This window comes from Vipera berus, assembly GCF_964194415.1.
Source record: "Vipera berus genome assembly, chromosome: 1".
Classification (NCBI taxonomy): Eukaryota; Metazoa; Chordata; class Lepidosauria; order Squamata; family Viperidae; genus Vipera; species Vipera berus.
Genome location: NC_138202.1, coordinates 69,590,653 through 69,608,535, shown reverse-complemented (window position 1 = coordinate 69,608,535; position 17,883 = coordinate 69,590,653). Strand labels below are relative to the sequence as shown.

The following is a 17,883-nucleotide window of genomic DNA, read 5'->3' as shown; positions in this document are numbered from 1 at the left end:
ATATAGAATTCTGAATAATTAGAATCAAAAAAGGAGGGATCTTTCATATGAAAGCACAATTTGTCCCAGAATATATGTGAGGATTTTTTCACTAGACAAACTTTTCTCATTTCATACATTACCCTTTGTTAATCAGATACAAATAACCCATAATTTATTTAAAGCCTTTATATTGGCTTAAAGAATGCCTACTTTTAAGTACTGGCTGTCACTTTTAAAACCCTAGATGGTATGGGGACAGGTTATTTGTGGGAATGCCTGATGGCCACTGCTTGTCCCACCTGATCAGACTAAGGAGCTTTCTCCAGGTCCCATCAGTGCAGCAACGTCATTTGTTGGACCCTAAGAAACCTGCTTTCTCTGTCATGATGTCTGTCTCGTGGAACAGCCTCCCCATTGAGATATGGACATCCTGGTTGGCCTTCCAGAAGGTCATGAAGATGTGGCCAGAGGTTAATGGAACGCTAATGTTGGTGGCTCCAATAAATTTGTATGGAGATTTTATCAGGAAGCTCCCATAGCTTTCTTTTAATAGTTTGTGAACTATTTTTTTGTTTTTATCTCTGTTCACTAAACAGAGTTCTTTGTTAATATAGATGGGATGGGGGAGGCATGAAATAAATAAAATAAGGGTACTGAATAGTGAAGATTTAGAGAAAGCCTATAAAACCTTAAAGCTACACCATACAGCTAGAAACAAATGCTTTTAAAAATACCATATCATATTAACATTTGCAATTTTTTTTATTACACTGATGAGATTATGTGTACTTCAATGCAATATGCTCTAAGTAGGATTACTTTTAAAGTCTGTCAGGAAACGTCATATGTTGCACAAAAAAGCATGGTATTTACTGGTTGGGGGATTGTGCTAATGTTGAGATAGCTATTTCCTGCTTTAAATTCTCCCACTAACTGAGATCAGACATATATATGTTGATAGGAGTCAGGGCTTTTGATTATACATTCTTCCCTTACAACTTTGTCTCAACAGAGTTTTATCTAGTCATACACATTTTCTCTCCAATAAAATATATAAAGGATTTTAGGATTCTTTTAAAAGGTACGGGGAGTCGGTTAATAACGGCCATTGGGATCAGAATTTCTGTTGTTAAGCAATGTGGTTGCTTTCATCTCTAGACAAAATGGCAGCACACAAATCTAATGAAAATAACAAAAATAATCACACTTAATGATGGTAACCTTGGCATTCCCCCTTCCCATCATTAAATGAGGATTGCAAGTCATTGAGCAAGGCCCAGATGCCTTGCAAGAAGACCAGCAAGCATGGGCTTCCAGTTTTGCATAGCAGCCAAGAGGGATTGTGGGGCACCGCACCCTACAGCTGAATTCCTCCTGTTAGGGGACAGTAAATGGGCCTAAATTCGCCCCAGAGAGGTGACGAAGAAGGAGAGGTGTCCTGTCGACTGCAGAGAGATGGCGGTTGATTTGATCAGTCTGACAAAAGCCTTCCAGAAATCAGCAGGAGAACGGCTAGCTTCACTCCAGAGTCTAGCCCAAGCTACAAGCAGCCGAAGCCCAAAAGCACTATTTTAAACTGGATCGTAAACAACATGCTTGGAACTGGGTAAGAATATTGATTCTCTCTCTTCTACTTGATAATTGATTTCCTGGGGGGAAAAAACCAAGAAGCAAAAATCCTCCAAAAGTGAGAAGTAGGGAGACTCTGGCCCCATTCTCCCACAGACGAAAGTGGCAAATTAAACTTTTATGGGGGACAGAAATGTATTGAAATGAAATGAATATAAGACTAAAATCCGGATAAGTTTGGAATTGGTGGAAATAGTTAAGATTTTCTTATCAAAGACTATTGATAAAAACAGAAGAAAGTAACTGCTTGTTTTGAAACTGAAAAACTGGTGCTGACATCTAGTGGTAGAGGAAAATGTACAACAATAGTTGCTCTGATACAGGAATTGGCAGGAAGCCCAGAAAAAGATAACTTGTTTCTTTGACCTTCAATGTGTTAGCCAAACAGAGAACAGAAAAGAAAACATTTTGGGCTACCTACAAAGTGAGAATCATAAACATTAGAGAAAAAAAATTGACCTTCCTGAACTATAAAAAAAATGACCTTCCTGAACTGTGACTCTAAAGCTGTTCGCAGAAAAAGGAAAGCTTTGATTTTTGGTTATTATGGAACATCAGAGATCTGCAGAAAGAACGTATCAAGAAAAAACAAATACTTTCCAGGAGGAAATGTATGCCATGTTGCAACTAATTCAAATGACAATGATTTAAACCACGAGGAAATTAAAAACAACTTTGAAAATATAAATGAACACATCTTCAATTTAACCTCACAACAAAAAACTCTCAGAAAATAAAAATAGAGAGGGATCAGATAAATCAGAAAACTGAATACAAACCAAAGGAAAAAGATTTAAAGATGGAACTCATGAACAGAAGGAATTATGACTTAACCCAGGTGGAGAAAACTTGCTGGAAATATTGGACATGTAAAAGATAACTTCAAGATTGCAAAATAAGTCTGAGGACAAGAAAAAAGATTCGACAAAATGAATTATAGAGCTGACAGGAGAACTACGAGAACTTGAGAGACAAAAAGTGACAAGAGAAATTAAGAGAGAAAGAAAACGATTTTCAATGAAAACAAATGGGTAAAACCTTTCCACAAAAACACTTTACTTGACTTGTCTCTTGCATCTACAACAACATCTATAGGACTACAGGAAGACTTTTTGGTTCAGCGGAGTATACTGATTAGGAAAGCGGTTTGGCAAAAAAAAAGGCTAAAGTTAGAATCAAGAAATAAGATGTGGAATTTATGAGATGGAATATCTGAAGATTAAACACTTGTTTGAATATGGTTAAAGAAATAGAAAAATTCTGGATATAAATGAATTTTAGGTTTAAGAGGGATGGGCCCTTCAAGTAACATAGTATTTTTTATGATATGAGAAATATAAAAATATTGGGATGGTTAATATGAGGGAAATGTAATGATATCAATGTATTTTAGCTTAAGAAGGATATGTTTTTCAAGCAGTAAAGTATTTCCTTCCTTTTCTCTCTCTCTCTCTCTCTTTTTCTTCTTTTTAAGATATGAGAAATGTAAAACTATTGGGATGGCTTGTATGAGGAAAAAGACTTATATACTTAAGTGTAATTAACTTTGAGAAAATCTTAATGGAAAAGAATGTCTTGAACATTGAGGGGAAAACAAATCTAAATAACTTTGAAAACAGGATCTATAACAAGGTAAGTAAATGTTTATTTAGAAAAGAAGCCTTATATTGATGTTGTTGTTACTTGTATAAATACTAGAAAAATGCTTATATTCAATTTTTAGTTATCAAAATACTAAGAAATGTACTAATTTAAGGTTGGTAAAAGAGAATATTATTGGAAGAAGAGAAAATCAAGGAAAGCTACTATGCAGATTACGGAATTATAGAAATTAATTGCTATTGATTGTTTTTAAATATAAACCCAGACAACATGTTGTTTACCAAATATTAAGTTTACTATGTTAAAAAAACAATAAAATATTGGGGGGGAAAGGCCAGCAAGCATGTAAAGTTCAATGTAGCACAAGAGTTGTAGGACTGGAGGTGGCATCTGAATGGTGGGGAAGGGCCCGCAAATGGCCCATGAGATGTAGCGCTAGTGCAGCAGGGCCAGCTGTGACTGCTGCCAAGTAAGGGAAAGTGTGCAAGTGGCCCACAAGATCTAGACAGCATAAATACTCCCAGGTTGGGGTGGTTGCTGCCGATTGAGGGAGAACATGCAAGTGGCCTGTGAGGTATGTGAGGTAGGGTTAAGAGTGGTAAGGGAGAGTCCACGAGATTGAAGCATGGCAGAGTACTTTTCTAAGCTAATAGACCTTGTTATAGAGCTGATGGTAGAGGTACCTCAGCTTTTGGTGCTGGGAGACTTCAATTTCCATGCCCTATAAAGGTTGTATGAAGCATCAAGAATTCATGGCCAACATGGCAACCATGGGTTTACTCAGATTTCACTTCTGAGCAGTTGATCTGATATTAGAGGATGTTAGGCTTAATTCTTTCCTGTGATGAGGTTTATTGCTCCTGATCACCTGCACAGGCGGTAGAACTGATTAGGATGGTTTTGCCTAATAAACTGAGATAGATTTCTCCAAGTTCCTATGGATTTTCCCAGCAACCTGGCAGAAGATTCCACTGATTCCTAATTAAAATCTGGAACAGAGAGGTGGCCAGAATCTTGCCTCAAGAGGCCTTTTTGTATTCATGGATTGGGCAATATTCTCGGTTTACTGAGAAGCTCTTGGAAAGAAAATGACTGTGATGCTAGGAATATATTGCAAGAATACAGGACTGAACCACTGTTGACACAGATTAGAGTTTATCTTTCAACATACAAATGCAACTTCACTGTGTTTGTGGAATGTGCCTCAACAGCATTTCTTAGGGTAATCTACCCATTTTTAGTGGGCAAAAAGGAAAGTGAATAGTCCCACCTGGGACACCATTTCAAGGCTATAACAACTCAAATTCATTCTGGCATGCACTCTGCATGGGTGAGGTTAGAGGAGGTGAATGAAGTAGTGTCTTGCGATGTTATCTAGGATTTGTTTTAGCCTATTGATTCCACAAAAGTAGAAAAGGTGATATGTGTGATATGCTCTGAAATGTGTGAGATAGATCCATGCCCTACCTGGATTCCAGAAAAGTCTAAGCCTATGAATCAGAGAGGTAGTCAATGCCTTGCCAGGGCATTTACATTCACCACTTTCTATATGCACTCACACATATATTAAAAGCTAAGTATAAATATTATTTACCTGAATTGTGGTGACTGAGGTTGTAAGCAAGTCTTCCTTTGGCATTGCAAAGATTCTGGGTTTGGGTTTGATCCTGGCCATGAATGTTTGCAACTTGAAGACTTAATGCTGGTATCTTGATTCAAGAACTGCAGAGATATCGCACTGTTTTTGCTGACCCAGCAAGTAGTTTCTAACCATTCCAGGTTTTTCTTTGCTTCTAACAATTTCTGCTTCTTCACAATCCTTTCCAAATGCAGTTTAAGCTTCTTCTGACTCAAATGCCTTTCCGCTTTCTTCAAAGAGTATTTTCGTAAAAGTTCTAGCTGGACTAATTTCTTCTTGTTCTGCTCTGTCAAGGAAGGGCGAATATCCAATTCTGATTCATGCTGAACTCCAGCTTCAGCGTATGACTTGACCTCGGTCTGCACAGCAGACTCCCGCTGCTCCTGACTAGCCAAACGTTTCTTTTCATCAATGAGCCACTGCTGGTCTAGGAACAAACAAATAAATGCAAAAATTAAGAAGAGCTCTTTTTTATCATCTTCCTTATTATCAACAGATAGGATCTATTTAGGAGTTAATATAACATTAAATTACTTCTGTGTTGATTTTATCTAGGAAAAGTGTCAATTTTCTGCAGGAAAACAACAGCTTTTTAAACGCTAACAAATACTATAGGCCCGTGGTGGTGAACCTATGGCACGCATGCCACAGGTGGTACGCAGAGCCCTCTTTGTGGGCACGCGCGCCATCACCACAGTCCTAGGCCTTCAGCTGGGTTTTATAAAACATTTTTGCTTTAGGCCTCCGCTGCTGTGTGCAAAAAAAAAAAGTTCAATAAATCAATTTCAACTTCTTGAGGAAAAAAAAAGATCTCGCAAAGTTGGAATTTATTGAACTTTTTAGTCCCACCCAGTCTGCCGTTATCACGGCAGTCATGCCCACCTAATGGGCCATGCCCCCCCAATTGGCCACACCCCCCAATTGGCCACACTTACCCAATGGGCCACGCCCACCCGGCACTTGACGATACATAAGTGGGTTTTGGGTTGCAGTTTGGGCACTCGGTCTCTAAAAGGTTCACCATCTCTGCTATAGGCTGTTATGTCTTCATGATCTTTTTCTTACAACAGCATTATATTTCATGCATTTGATTTTTCCCCCATTTCATTTCATTTTAAGAAATCGGATAAAGTCAGGCAATTGCATTATCCTTGAGATTCAGATGGCCCTAACACTATTAGTTGTTTTTTTTAAAAAAAAAGCCTTGAAGACCTCAGGCATTGGGGCCAAGCTGGTAATGAAGCCCTTATGTTTTTTTTTAATTGAGATATCATATTTTAGGGGCTATGGCTATACTTTGTGATACTCCCTGTGTTTTTATGGATTTTGTATTGTGAGCTGCTTAGAGTCATGTGGCTGAGGTGAGCAGTAAATTCAAACAGTTTTTGAAGTAGAAGCTAACATATTTAAAGCATAATGATCCTCAATATTCTTTTTAAATGAGAATAAGACTGAATAGGATGCTACAAGATTGAATGTACTTATGGACGGTTGATTCTACCAATGTCAACAGAGATGTTATGGCCATGCTTCCTCACTGACAGCAGCTATAATGGACACTGTAGAAGAATGGGTGTTTGCCCACTGTAGAAGAATGGGTGTTTAAAGTTTCGAATCTTGCAGAAATGTCTAAGATTTCTGCTTATCTGAAGGATCATTCACAGGAAAGATATATTTCAGTTTGAAGGAGATGGATAAATTATATTCAAAACAAATATGGGACCAAAAAGTACCATTTAGCTTATGAGTAGATTTTAGTGGGATATTGTTATTGGTACGTTGTTTGTAGTTATGTTAAAAGAGAGTTAAAGCGCATTATGAATTTGGTTAATTGTATATTATGCATAATTTTTATTTAGAATATGATTATTGTAACTATAATCCTGTATTTAGCTCTGGGAAGTGGGGGGGAAGTGGGTGGGTTTGGGGTGGGAGGGATTTGGGGATATATTGTAAAATTTTGTTTTTGTAAAACTCTTTAATTAAAAAAAATATGTTGAATCATTCCCTAGATGATTTACAAAAAACAAAATAACAGAGTTGGAAGGGACCTTGAAGGTCTTCTAGTTCCTCAACTAAAAATCTGTCTTCTTCCTAGTTTAATTTCATTGGTAATCCTAACCAATTTGTCCTCCTCTTCTTTGTGATATATTGGAATACTGGAAGACTGCTATCATGTATTCCTAGTCTTAATAATTCAGAAAGTGCCGGTTTGATTTCCCTCTCCCTTCAAATCTTTAGTGAAACTAGCCCACAAATAGCATGAAAATATCTAAGGGAAACAATGATGTACTTAGTGATTGCACACAGAAGTACTGTATCATTATTTTTGCTTTTGAGGTGGAAGAGTTTTCCACCTCAGTTTACTGACTTTTTTTGACCTAAAGATTAGGTCAAAGTATCCTGTACAACTTGATTTACAAGTTCTGCAACCAAATCCCAATTTAAAGACTAGAAATTTCTCAAGTTATTAATTTGAGAAGGTCAAGATATATATTAATTCTTGAAAAGATCCATGCTATTAATTTAAACTCTACCCTTTTTAGCAATTATGCAATAATGGTGATCAAAGGGAAAGTGAGCAAAATTAGTAACCTGATTTATGAAGCATTGGTGTTAAAAATAAGAATGTAAAATAATAAGAAAAGGTAGAAAGCTCAGCATATCATACTTTCTCTGATTTGCCGATCAATTACTGCCTGATCACGCTCCAGTTCTTGCTCATCTTTGATTTGTCCATCCAGGATTTGCTGCTGTAATTCTTCAATATATTGTTGCTGATGTTGAATTTCCCTGCTTTGAAGAATCTCATGGTTTTTCAACTTTGGCTGGCATTCTTCATATGCAAGATCTCTCTGTTCATTGCTAGAAAATTTGAAAAATATTTTAAATAAAGAAAGAAACATGTTTCTATTCCTTTTCTATCAGATAAGCTTTTAAATCAGGAAAAATGGAAACATCTATTTGTACGATGAAAGATTTCAATATTGCTGAAGGATAGCAAAGATGACACGCTGAAACAATAAAATGCATTTGTGTATCTGAGAACACATTAGTTCATATGTGTGATGTCACAGTAGGGTCAGAATTCTCATTGGTCACATTAAACAGAAGATAAACCTCCTCCATTGTTCTAATTTTCCACTAGTCATATAATTAGTCCTACATTGTATGTGGCTCAAAACTCATTAACTACTACGTTTATTATTTATTATTATTATTATTATTATTTATTAAATTTTTATACCGCCCTTCTCCCGAAGGACTCAGGGCGGTGAACAGGGCATATAATAAAAATACAAAAGTACAAAAGTTAAAAAAGAATTAAATTATTGCCCAAAATAAAACAGTAAGAATATACGAATATTAAAACCCTAAGTTGACTCCCCATCAGGCCAGGCCAGCTTGTTCGAATAAATGGGTCTTTAATCCGCGCCGGAAGGAGCGAAGGTCCGGTGCCATCCGGAGCTCAACCGGCAGTTGATTCCACAAAGCCGGAGCGCCCACAGAGAAGGCCCTCCCCCTGGGGGCCACCAGCCGACATTCTCTGACTGGAGGCACCCTGAGGAGGCCCTCTCTGTGGGAACGCACAGGGCGGAGGGGAGTCGACGCCGGTAGCAGGTGGTCCCCGAGGTATTCCGGACCCATGCCATGTAAGGACTTAAAAACCATCACCAAGACCTTGAACCTCACCCGGAAGACAACTGGTAACCAATGCAGCTCGCGGAGCAAAGGTGTAACATGGGAGTACCGGGAAACTCCCAAGACAACTCTCGCGGCCGCATTCTGTACCAGTTGGAGCCTCCGAGTGGTCTTCAAGGGAAGCCCCATGTAAAGAGCATTGCAGTAGTCCAGACGAGAGGTCACGAGCGCATGAGTGACCGTACACAGGGCATCCCGGTCCAGATAGGGCCGCAACTGACGCACCAGGCGAACCTGAGTGAAAGCCCCCCTAGTCACGGCTACTATATGATCTTCTAAGGTAAGCCGTGAATCTAGGAGGACTCCCAAGTTGCGAGCCCTATCCACGGGGGGTAAAAACTCACCCCCCATAGAAAGCGATGGAACATTTTGAATGTCCCGGGATGCCGGAATGTACAGCCACTCAGTCTTGTCAGGGTTGAGTTGAAGTCTGTTCCTCCCCATCCAGACCCGAACCGCCTCCAGGCAACGGGACATCACGTCGAGGGCATCACTGGGGTGGTTTGGGGTCGAAATAAAAAGTTGGGTATCATCGGCATATTGATGATACCCAACTCCAAAACCACGAATGATCTCACCCAGCGGTTTCATGTAGATGTTGAACAGGAGAGGCGAGAGAACCGACCCCTGAGGAACTCCACAAACGAGAGACCTAGGGGCCGATCTCTGCCCCCCTGCCAACACCGACTGCGAACGTCCCAGGAGATAGGAGGAGAACCACCGAAGAACCGTGCCTCCCACTCCCAATCCCCTGAGACGCCGCAGCAGGATACCATGGTCGATGGTATCGAAAGCCGCCGAGAGGTCTAATAGGACTAGGACAGAGGAATAACCCCTATCCCGGGCCCTCCAGAGATCATTCACCAGAGCGACCAATGCCGTCTCCCTGCTGTACCCGGGCCTGAAACCCGATTGGTACGGGTCCAGATAATCCGCTTCATCCAGGACCAGAGGGAGCTGATGCGCCACCACACTCTCAACAACCTTCGCAAGAAAGCGAAGGTTGGAGACTGGACGAAAGTTGTTCAACACAGCTGGGTCCAAGGCAGGCTTCTTGAGGAGGGGTCTCACCACCGCCTCCTTCAAGACGGTGGGGAAATTACCCTCACTCAAAGAAGCAGATATAACCGCCTGGAACCAGCCTCGTGTCCTCTCCCTAGCTGCATAAACCAGCCAAGAAGGGCACGGATCCAATAAACATGTGGTGGAGCTCAACCTCCCCATAATCCTGTCCACTTCATCAGGGGTCACAGAATCAAACTCCTCCCAAATAACATTGACAAGACCGCCCGTGTCCTGATCGTCAGACGTTCACCCCAAGGAAACATTTTATTACCTAATTACATTCAGAACCTAATGAATGAACAACGCTGGCACCTAAATATCTAAATATGATATTGTATTTATGTCACTCACACAAACAGTTTTATAAGGCTGGAAAAAAACTAACCATCAGTATAATTATTCTTAAATCCAACTTTAATGAGAATTGCACTTCTAACATTGCATTAAATGCAAAATGTGTTATACTATGCTAAATACTAGGTGCAATTCCAATTATTGCACCTGATGGTTGTAAGCATTACAGGTAGTTTCTTCATATGAGTAAATAAATGTTCACAACATAGGTCCTCTTTTTTTGTTTTTTGGTAACCCCTTGCCTCCTCTCCACAGATTGAAGAGGAAGGAGAATTTTCTTCCCTGTTTCATTCTGTTGGCTAGATGGATGAACTGATAAAATCCTTGGGGTTGAAAAACTTCACTTTTTACAAAATAGAAGGAATGATTCTTTATATGCAAGCACACTGTCTTCACATTCCTTCCTCTCAATCATCACTCTGTTTCTGAACCCCCTTTTCATTCCATCTGGCTTTTTCTGTCTTAAACCTTCTACTAGTGTTTTGAACAGGATCAGCTAAAAGCCTGAAGAACAGATGAATATAAGCTCTAGTGACAACAGTATTGAGTTTTGCTCTTTGTGCCTGGAAAAAATAAGCAAGCAAGCAAGCAATCTGTGGTGTCCGTTTGCTACAAGAGTTCATTTTATTTGCCAGGTATCTATAAACACAGATGAGTCAACACTTTCTAAAAACAGTAAGATCCTGTTTTTTAAAAAAGATAATAAATTAGTATTTTACTCCACGCTATTAATTTCTATTCATATTTACCCCAAACTCCATTTGAAATATTAAAGTGATACTTACAGTACTGAGAACTGAAAGCAGATGACCTCGATAATATATTACAAGACTTCCCTTCTGGACAGATTAAGGTGTCACGTGAAGATCAAGCTTAAGTAGTAATTTAGCTGTAGTTGAAATGTGGCTGGGAAGAGGCCAGCATACCTAAGAGACTGTTCGCAGAATCCTGTCTGGTTTATCTTTTACCTGATATTTCTAAATTCTTATAAAGGCTTGTACTAATCAAACTGGATTCACACAAGACACTAGGCTAAAATATGACTGACCAGCTGAGTTTCATGTGATGTACAAACCCAGTTATTGTTATTAGGTTTATAGATCAATGTAAGTGGACTACTCCAAATCAAAATCATACTTTCTCCAGTTTCTTTTATAGTTCTCAAGGATTTTACATTGGCTAAAACTCTTTCTCCCTCCAAACATAAAAATGGGAAATGTAGACATATCCAAAATGTACTTACACTAAATAATGGGAGACAGGTTTTAGTAACCTCAGGGCTTTTTTTCTCATAGAACGCTCAGAACAGAGTTCCGGCACCTTTTTTGGATGGAACCTTATAGGGTAGGCAAGGCGGGTTGTATAACATGTGTGAGTTCCGGCACCTTTTTCTTTTACAAAAAAAGCACTGAGTAACCTTAAATGAGAAGCTTATAACATTGAAATAAATCTCAATAGTTCAGATGCAGACGTTGGATCTGAACAAATCTGAAGGGCTATGTTATTATCTTCTTTGTAGTCACCAAAACATTTGCTTATGACCAGAACAATAGGAAGGATTATGGACTTTAAGAAACATTCCTTGTCAGGACATGACAGTTTTTCTAAGCCTAACATTGTACGCTAATATTGTGACATGAAGCAGTGGCACACAATTAATGTCATATGGGAAATTATGAGTCTTTTGCTGCAAGATGTTCCAATGATGTCAGCAAGTTCAAGTCCAAAAAATAAGTACAGTCATCAGAACAGAGAGGTCATTGCAATAAGCTGGTGGGTAAGGAAGATTGATACAGTGAAGCTGACAAAAGTCATTGTGGAACCTCTGTTGCAATAAAACCAGAGACCTAAAAAATGTCACGGCCTGGGGTTATGTCTCTCAAACCGCAATCAGTTCTGATGTTTAAAATATAAACATGAATTTCAGTAACTAGATTGGCATATACTTTATAAATAATAAATTATAGTGTAACCTTAATTAGAACACTAGCTTTATCTACAGCTCCTTTTACCAAATATTCTATGCAAAGTGCATCTGCTAAATAAATGTAAAGTAACCAATCATTTTACATTTTAAAAGCATGCCCCTTAAATCAAGCAACTACAGTAGCTGTTTTACAGATAAAAAAAAAACATTGCCATCCAAGTATTGGAACAATTTTAGATGCTTTCGGGCACTCATATATCTGCATTTCAAGCCCCCACCCCCAATGTCCCTTACTGCTTAGGTTCCACTGCTTTCAAATTCAAACATAACATCAACAGATAAATAATCTACCTGAAAGAGATACAGAAGACTCTGTTCTGTTTCTGTTTTTGGAATTAGAAATGCAGATCCAACATCAACTAAAGCATGTGGAATACAGAATGCCCTTCTGCAATATTAACACATATTCCTCATCAAGTAAATAAGCATGACAGCATTATTACAATATTGGTATTTATATTTTAAAAAAAAAGTAACGATGCAATCTTTTTTAAAATTCAACTGACCTTTAAAAACCATATATTTTTAATTACTGACAATATTTCCAGGATTGTAGAAACAGCTGGTTTCTTCTGTTTCTAATTTACAGCGAGCATACTAGATTAACCTTCAAATACAATCGTATTTTCTCTGTGATGTTTTGTCATCAGGTTCCTGCAATCCTATTGTATAACTCCTTCTTCCCTTCACAAAACACCTCTAAGGCTGATGCAGAATCTGGCGGCTTCTACAGCATAATGCAGTTTTTAGTAGCTATGGCAGCAACTGCCGAGTCAATGAAACTGAGGGCTTTGCTGCAGTCAAATACTGAGCCACAAAAACACAACATGAGCAAAAACAAAAAAACCTTTAAACCCATAACCTTTCTTTTTTTAAAGAAAAAGCTTCATCAGAAAAATTCTTTCTTGCTCTTGTAGATTTTATTGAATGCTTGCTTTAAGCCAGGGGTCTTCAAACTTGGCCCTTTTATGACTTGTGGACTTCAACTCCCAGAATTCCTCAGCCAGGCATGCCTGGCTGAGGAATTCTGGGAGTTGAAGTCCACAAGTCATAAAAGGGCCAAGTTTGAAGACCCTTGCTTTAAGCAATAAGGGTATGGAAAGATCATAAATCTGCTAAACGTTTTCCCAAATAATTGAAAGCTGGACAGTTGGAGCCCTTAGAATCTAAGTTGCAACACATTGGTTCATCCAGGAATTTGAATTCCGGTTCAATTCCTCTCCTCCCTAGACTACCCATCCAATTAAGAGTCGGTTTCCAAAACCACATCATAAATCAAGCACAAGATCCAGCAGTAACAACTATGATGGAGCCGGTATTAAATTCTACCGGCTAACTCTTATGAAATAATGCAGCTAGGATAAAACTCTAGAATCCGTCAAATAGAGCAGAGAGGCTACATTGTGGTGTAAGAATTCAAATGTATACAAATATTCATAATAAAGTTTTTTCGAAATTCTACGTGCGTATATATACATACGCTCACACGCTCAAATGAAACCTACATTTTGCAGATACAGGAGCAGTTAGCAAACCTTCTGCCAACCTATCCCAAGTGAAGTTCATGAAAAGACAATATAATCATTTAAATCAAGCAACTGAAGCATGAGTACCTTGAATATTTAAAAGAAGTATAATACTTTATATATTTTTTCTAGAGTTTTGCCATTCATAGATGCCATCGATATATGAGAACCTCCAGTTTTTCCTGTGGTTGTTCCTATCGTAGTAGCATTGGGATGGATTTATAAATCCTACACAGTGAAGACTGAGGTGCAGCTGGTAATGATCTGCTGACACAGGGAACTGGTTTTCATATTATTTAGTTGGTTTCATTATTTAAATATTACATCTGATGCTTGGACTACTCTTAACACACAGGGCTTTTCATCCGTTTAGCTGGTGAGCCACATCCACTGCATCTCCTTTTTAAAGACAGTCTATTACGCCCAATCTTGTACCAGGAAAAGCATTAGGTGTGTAGTTGACCCTGAAGAACATGGGGAAGGAGGAGGGAGAAATGGCATAAACTGTGGTGGCCAGATTATTCATCAGAGGACAGCTGACCTAAAATTAAAATCACACCAATCTGGTTCCAGATTAAGCCGCCCTGAGTCTTCGGAGAAGGGCGGGATATAAATGGAATTAAAAATAAAAAAATAAAAATAAAAATTAAATGGATTGCATGGTGATTGCAATAGTATTTTTTTCCTTCCTTTTCATTTTTAGTTTATTCTTTTTCTAATTCTTTTTATACTTTGACATTAGACTGCACTGTTTGGCAATGGGATCTGTCATTTTCCTATCTGCTAAAATGTCAATGCTTTTAAGCTTTTCCAAGGATAGTTGATCAGGTTCTTATCTGGCTTTTGAGAAAACAAATCCAAATACCTTCCAGTTTATTTACTTTTATTTTTAAGAGATAGGCTGAAGGGATGATCTTATAAGTTCCCCACCATCTACACAGGCTAGAATATTTATGCAAGATTCAGCCTATCAGTAATTCCCTGCTGAGGAGCTGTTATAAAAAGTAAAAAGAAAAATTCTCTGCCCTATCAATCACATAAATTAATGCCACTTAGAATACAAAAAATGCATAATGTTCTATTTAATTTTCTTTACCTACTATAGGTTTCTGGCTAAGATGCACAGTGCAGCTAGCCCTTGACTTATAACCATTCGTTTAGTGACTGTTTGAAGTTACAACAGAATTGAAAAAGTGACTTATCACCGTTTTTCACACTTAACGATTGTTGCAGCATCCCCATGGTCATGGGACCAAATTCAGGCACTTGGCAACTGGCATGCATTTATGACAATTGCATTGCCCCAGTGTCACGTGATCACCGCTTAGACCCTTTTCAGCCAGCTTCCAACAAGCAAAGTCAAAGATCCGCATAACAACGGCATGATTCACTGCAGTGATTAGCTTAACAACTGTGGTCAAAAGGATCTTAAAGTAGGACAAAACACACAACGACTACCTTGCATAGCAACAGAAATTTGGGGCTCAGTTGTGGCCATAAGCCGAGGACTACCTGTGTTTCAAAAACCTTACCTGAAGAAGAAAAATGACTAGCAATTATTATTATTATTATTATTATTATTATTATTATTATTATTATTATTATTATTATTATTATTATTATTATTATTATTATTATTATTATTTATTAGATTTCTATACCGCCCTATTCCCGAAGGACTCAGGGCAGTTTACAGGGCAAAATAAAAACAGATAAAACAGTACAAAAATTAAGATAACGTTAAAATTAAAATAGGATTAAATAACAATAGCCCAAATTTAAAATTTGAATGTAAAATTAAAAAATTTAAAACCCCTCAGTCCAGGCCAGATAAATCAAACAACCACGTTTTTAGGTCCCAGTGAAACGAACGAAGGTCGGGGGCGGTCCGGAGTTCCACAGGCAGGTTGTTTCACATATACTTTATGTAAAAGTATATAAAAAAAGTTTTCTTCATGCTAAAACTGGCAAATTAAAAACTTCCCTAATGAATCCCCATTCCTGGTGACTACATGAACATGTTATAAAATTTTCTTGGTAATGTCTTGAATTGCTTTCAACTCCCCCTCTACTGAACAGTGCTGTATCTACATGCATTTACTTGCTTTCAAACTGCTAGGTGGGCAGAAGCTAGGTTGAGTAACAAGAGCTCACCCCATCGCACAGTGCTCAGGTTTCGAACTCAGATTGTCAGTTTTCCAGCCGACAAGTTCAGTGTCTTTAACTGCTGAGCCTCCACGTTGGAAATATTAAGTATTAACACTCAAGGTATTAATTATTTAATATCTATGTATACCACTGAATATCTAAAAATTTCTATAGACTGTCTATAATATAAAAATCCACTGGACAAAAACTTGGGGGAGGGGAACAAAGTTCCAGTCTACCCTCAGTTTACTAGATGACTTTGGGGCTGACATTACCTTTTAGTCCAGCTTACCTCACATGTTTTTTTTTTTCGTGAAGAGAAAAACAGAAATAGAGCACTGTAAACACTGTCTTGAACTCCTAGATTTAAGAATCTAATTAACTAATAAAAGCTAGGGTTATCAATAAATCTATTTAGAAAGCAGATAATGCCCCTAATTAGCAATATTCATTGAGAATAATTATAATGCTGTTTTTAACTGTATAGTTCATACATACATTAAATACACTGACTTCCTAGTTTGCAATCCTTCAGCATTGCATGACCCAATCAACTCATTTTAGCTGTAGGCCAACTTATCTTCCTAGACAAGACACTTTTTAGAAGACTTGCATTCATTGCAGGCTGTATAGTATATACTGTGAAAACAAACAATGTATTTTCATTTCATAAAATTGTAATACTTAATAACTTTACTTCCCATTGGCATAATTCTAGTAGGTATGCTTCACCTCCTCACACACTTTCAATTTCTCTCAAAATAAAAGAAAATATTATTTATATAAGCACTAAAATAAGATTAAAATAAAGAAAATATTTGTTTAATTCAATACCATAGAACAGTGAAGCAATTAATTCTTATAGTGGCTCATACATCCATCCTAACATTGCAAACTGAAAAAAATGCAGAATCCAGAAAAATGGCATCTGTGTTCAGTTAAACTCTTTTTAACCTACCTTTCTGCTTCAGCTGAATAAAAGCTATAGGAAAGAGAAGAAAAATCTCCATCCAGATCTAGCCATTCAAGAGATCTGAAATTCACTACAGAAGAAGTTTCACAGATCTGTTAAAAACAAACGATATGGAAAAAGGTAAAAATCATAGAAACAGTAAAATATTGTAGAATATAGTCCCGTATTTCCTGGAGACTAGTATCTGAATAGCTCAAATATAGATTTAATTTCACTTTCATATTGTAGCTTTAGTTATGAACCAAAGTATTTTGCAGTAATGACAAAATGTCCTGAAACCAAACAGTAAAAAACTGTATATGCAATCCTTAATTATAAAGTGAAAGAAAAAGCAGAACAGATATATGAAGGTATCAAAAGATGCAAACCACATTCTTTGCTATAGGACAAGAAAAACAGAAATGAATCTGATCAAGGTCATCCTGAAACAGGACAATTGGGGTTATAGCAAAGTTGATACCACAAAACCCAATAGTCAATCCAATAGACAGTGAGAGCTATAGTCAAGTGTAGTATTGAGACCTGCCAAAAATTCTGCCAAGTTCTACAAAATTTTGGACAGTTCTGTGGAGATGCATAGCCAATATGTACAAGTCACAAAAGATCCCAATGAAGAATCATCGTAAAAGATTGTGTGAATTCTCAATCACGTGTCATGGCTTTTTCTTTTTCAATGTCTTTTAAAAGCACTTAACTTTAGTGGCTAACAGCATACACCATTTAAATATTTCCCCCATTTAGCAATTGGGAAAGAAAATTAGAATGTACTCTAAACTTACCGAACGCCTCTGCCTTAAAAGGGCAGCTTCAGCAGGATGGTTGAATCTAAATTTGTGAGTTTTGCCAAGGACAACTACAGCTCCTAAAAAGGAGGGAAGAAAAAAAAGCAAACTTAGAAAATGAGAAGCTTTTGTGAAATTATTTTATGTATATTTAAACTACGGATTGTCACCATCATCCTATATAAATATTGGCAGTGGTTTCTTTACAGAGGCCAGATAATGGATAAATACAAATTCCAAAAAGAAGGCAATATAAGGGACTGAAATAGTAAGCAAGGTTAAAAGTAAAATAAAGCAACAATAAAATACAAAGACACGTGAATTAACATTAAAAGTCAATTAATCTTCACCATGGTATGGGGAATTAATCTGAAAAGCAGCCACAAGTGCACCTAATTTAGCTCACTTACAGTATGTAAGGAGACACATCAGCCAGAAAGCAAATTTAGCAGACTGGCCAGAGCAGTTTAACAATACAGTGCTTCAAATGCTTG

General features: G+C 37.7%; 1 protein-coding gene across 1 annotated transcript in view; it reads right to left on the bottom strand.

Moving 5' to 3' along the window:
- The window catches only part of STARD9 (StAR related lipid transfer domain containing 9), a gene marked incomplete at its 5' end in the record, with an annotated part of 104,197 nt that overhangs the window by 24,858 nt on the left and 61,456 nt on the right, over positions 1 to 17,883 (bottom strand). Inside the window, 4 exons of the mRNA XM_081326065.1 lie at positions 4,808 to 5,279; positions 7,524 to 7,717; positions 16,593 to 16,699; positions 17,387 to 17,469. Of these exons, the coding sequence (XP_081182191.1) occupies positions 4,808 to 5,279; positions 7,524 to 7,717; positions 16,593 to 16,699; positions 17,387 to 17,469 (856 nt within the window). The remainder of the gene's footprint in view (positions 1 to 4,807; positions 5,280 to 7,523; positions 7,718 to 16,592; positions 16,700 to 17,386; positions 17,470 to 17,883) is intronic.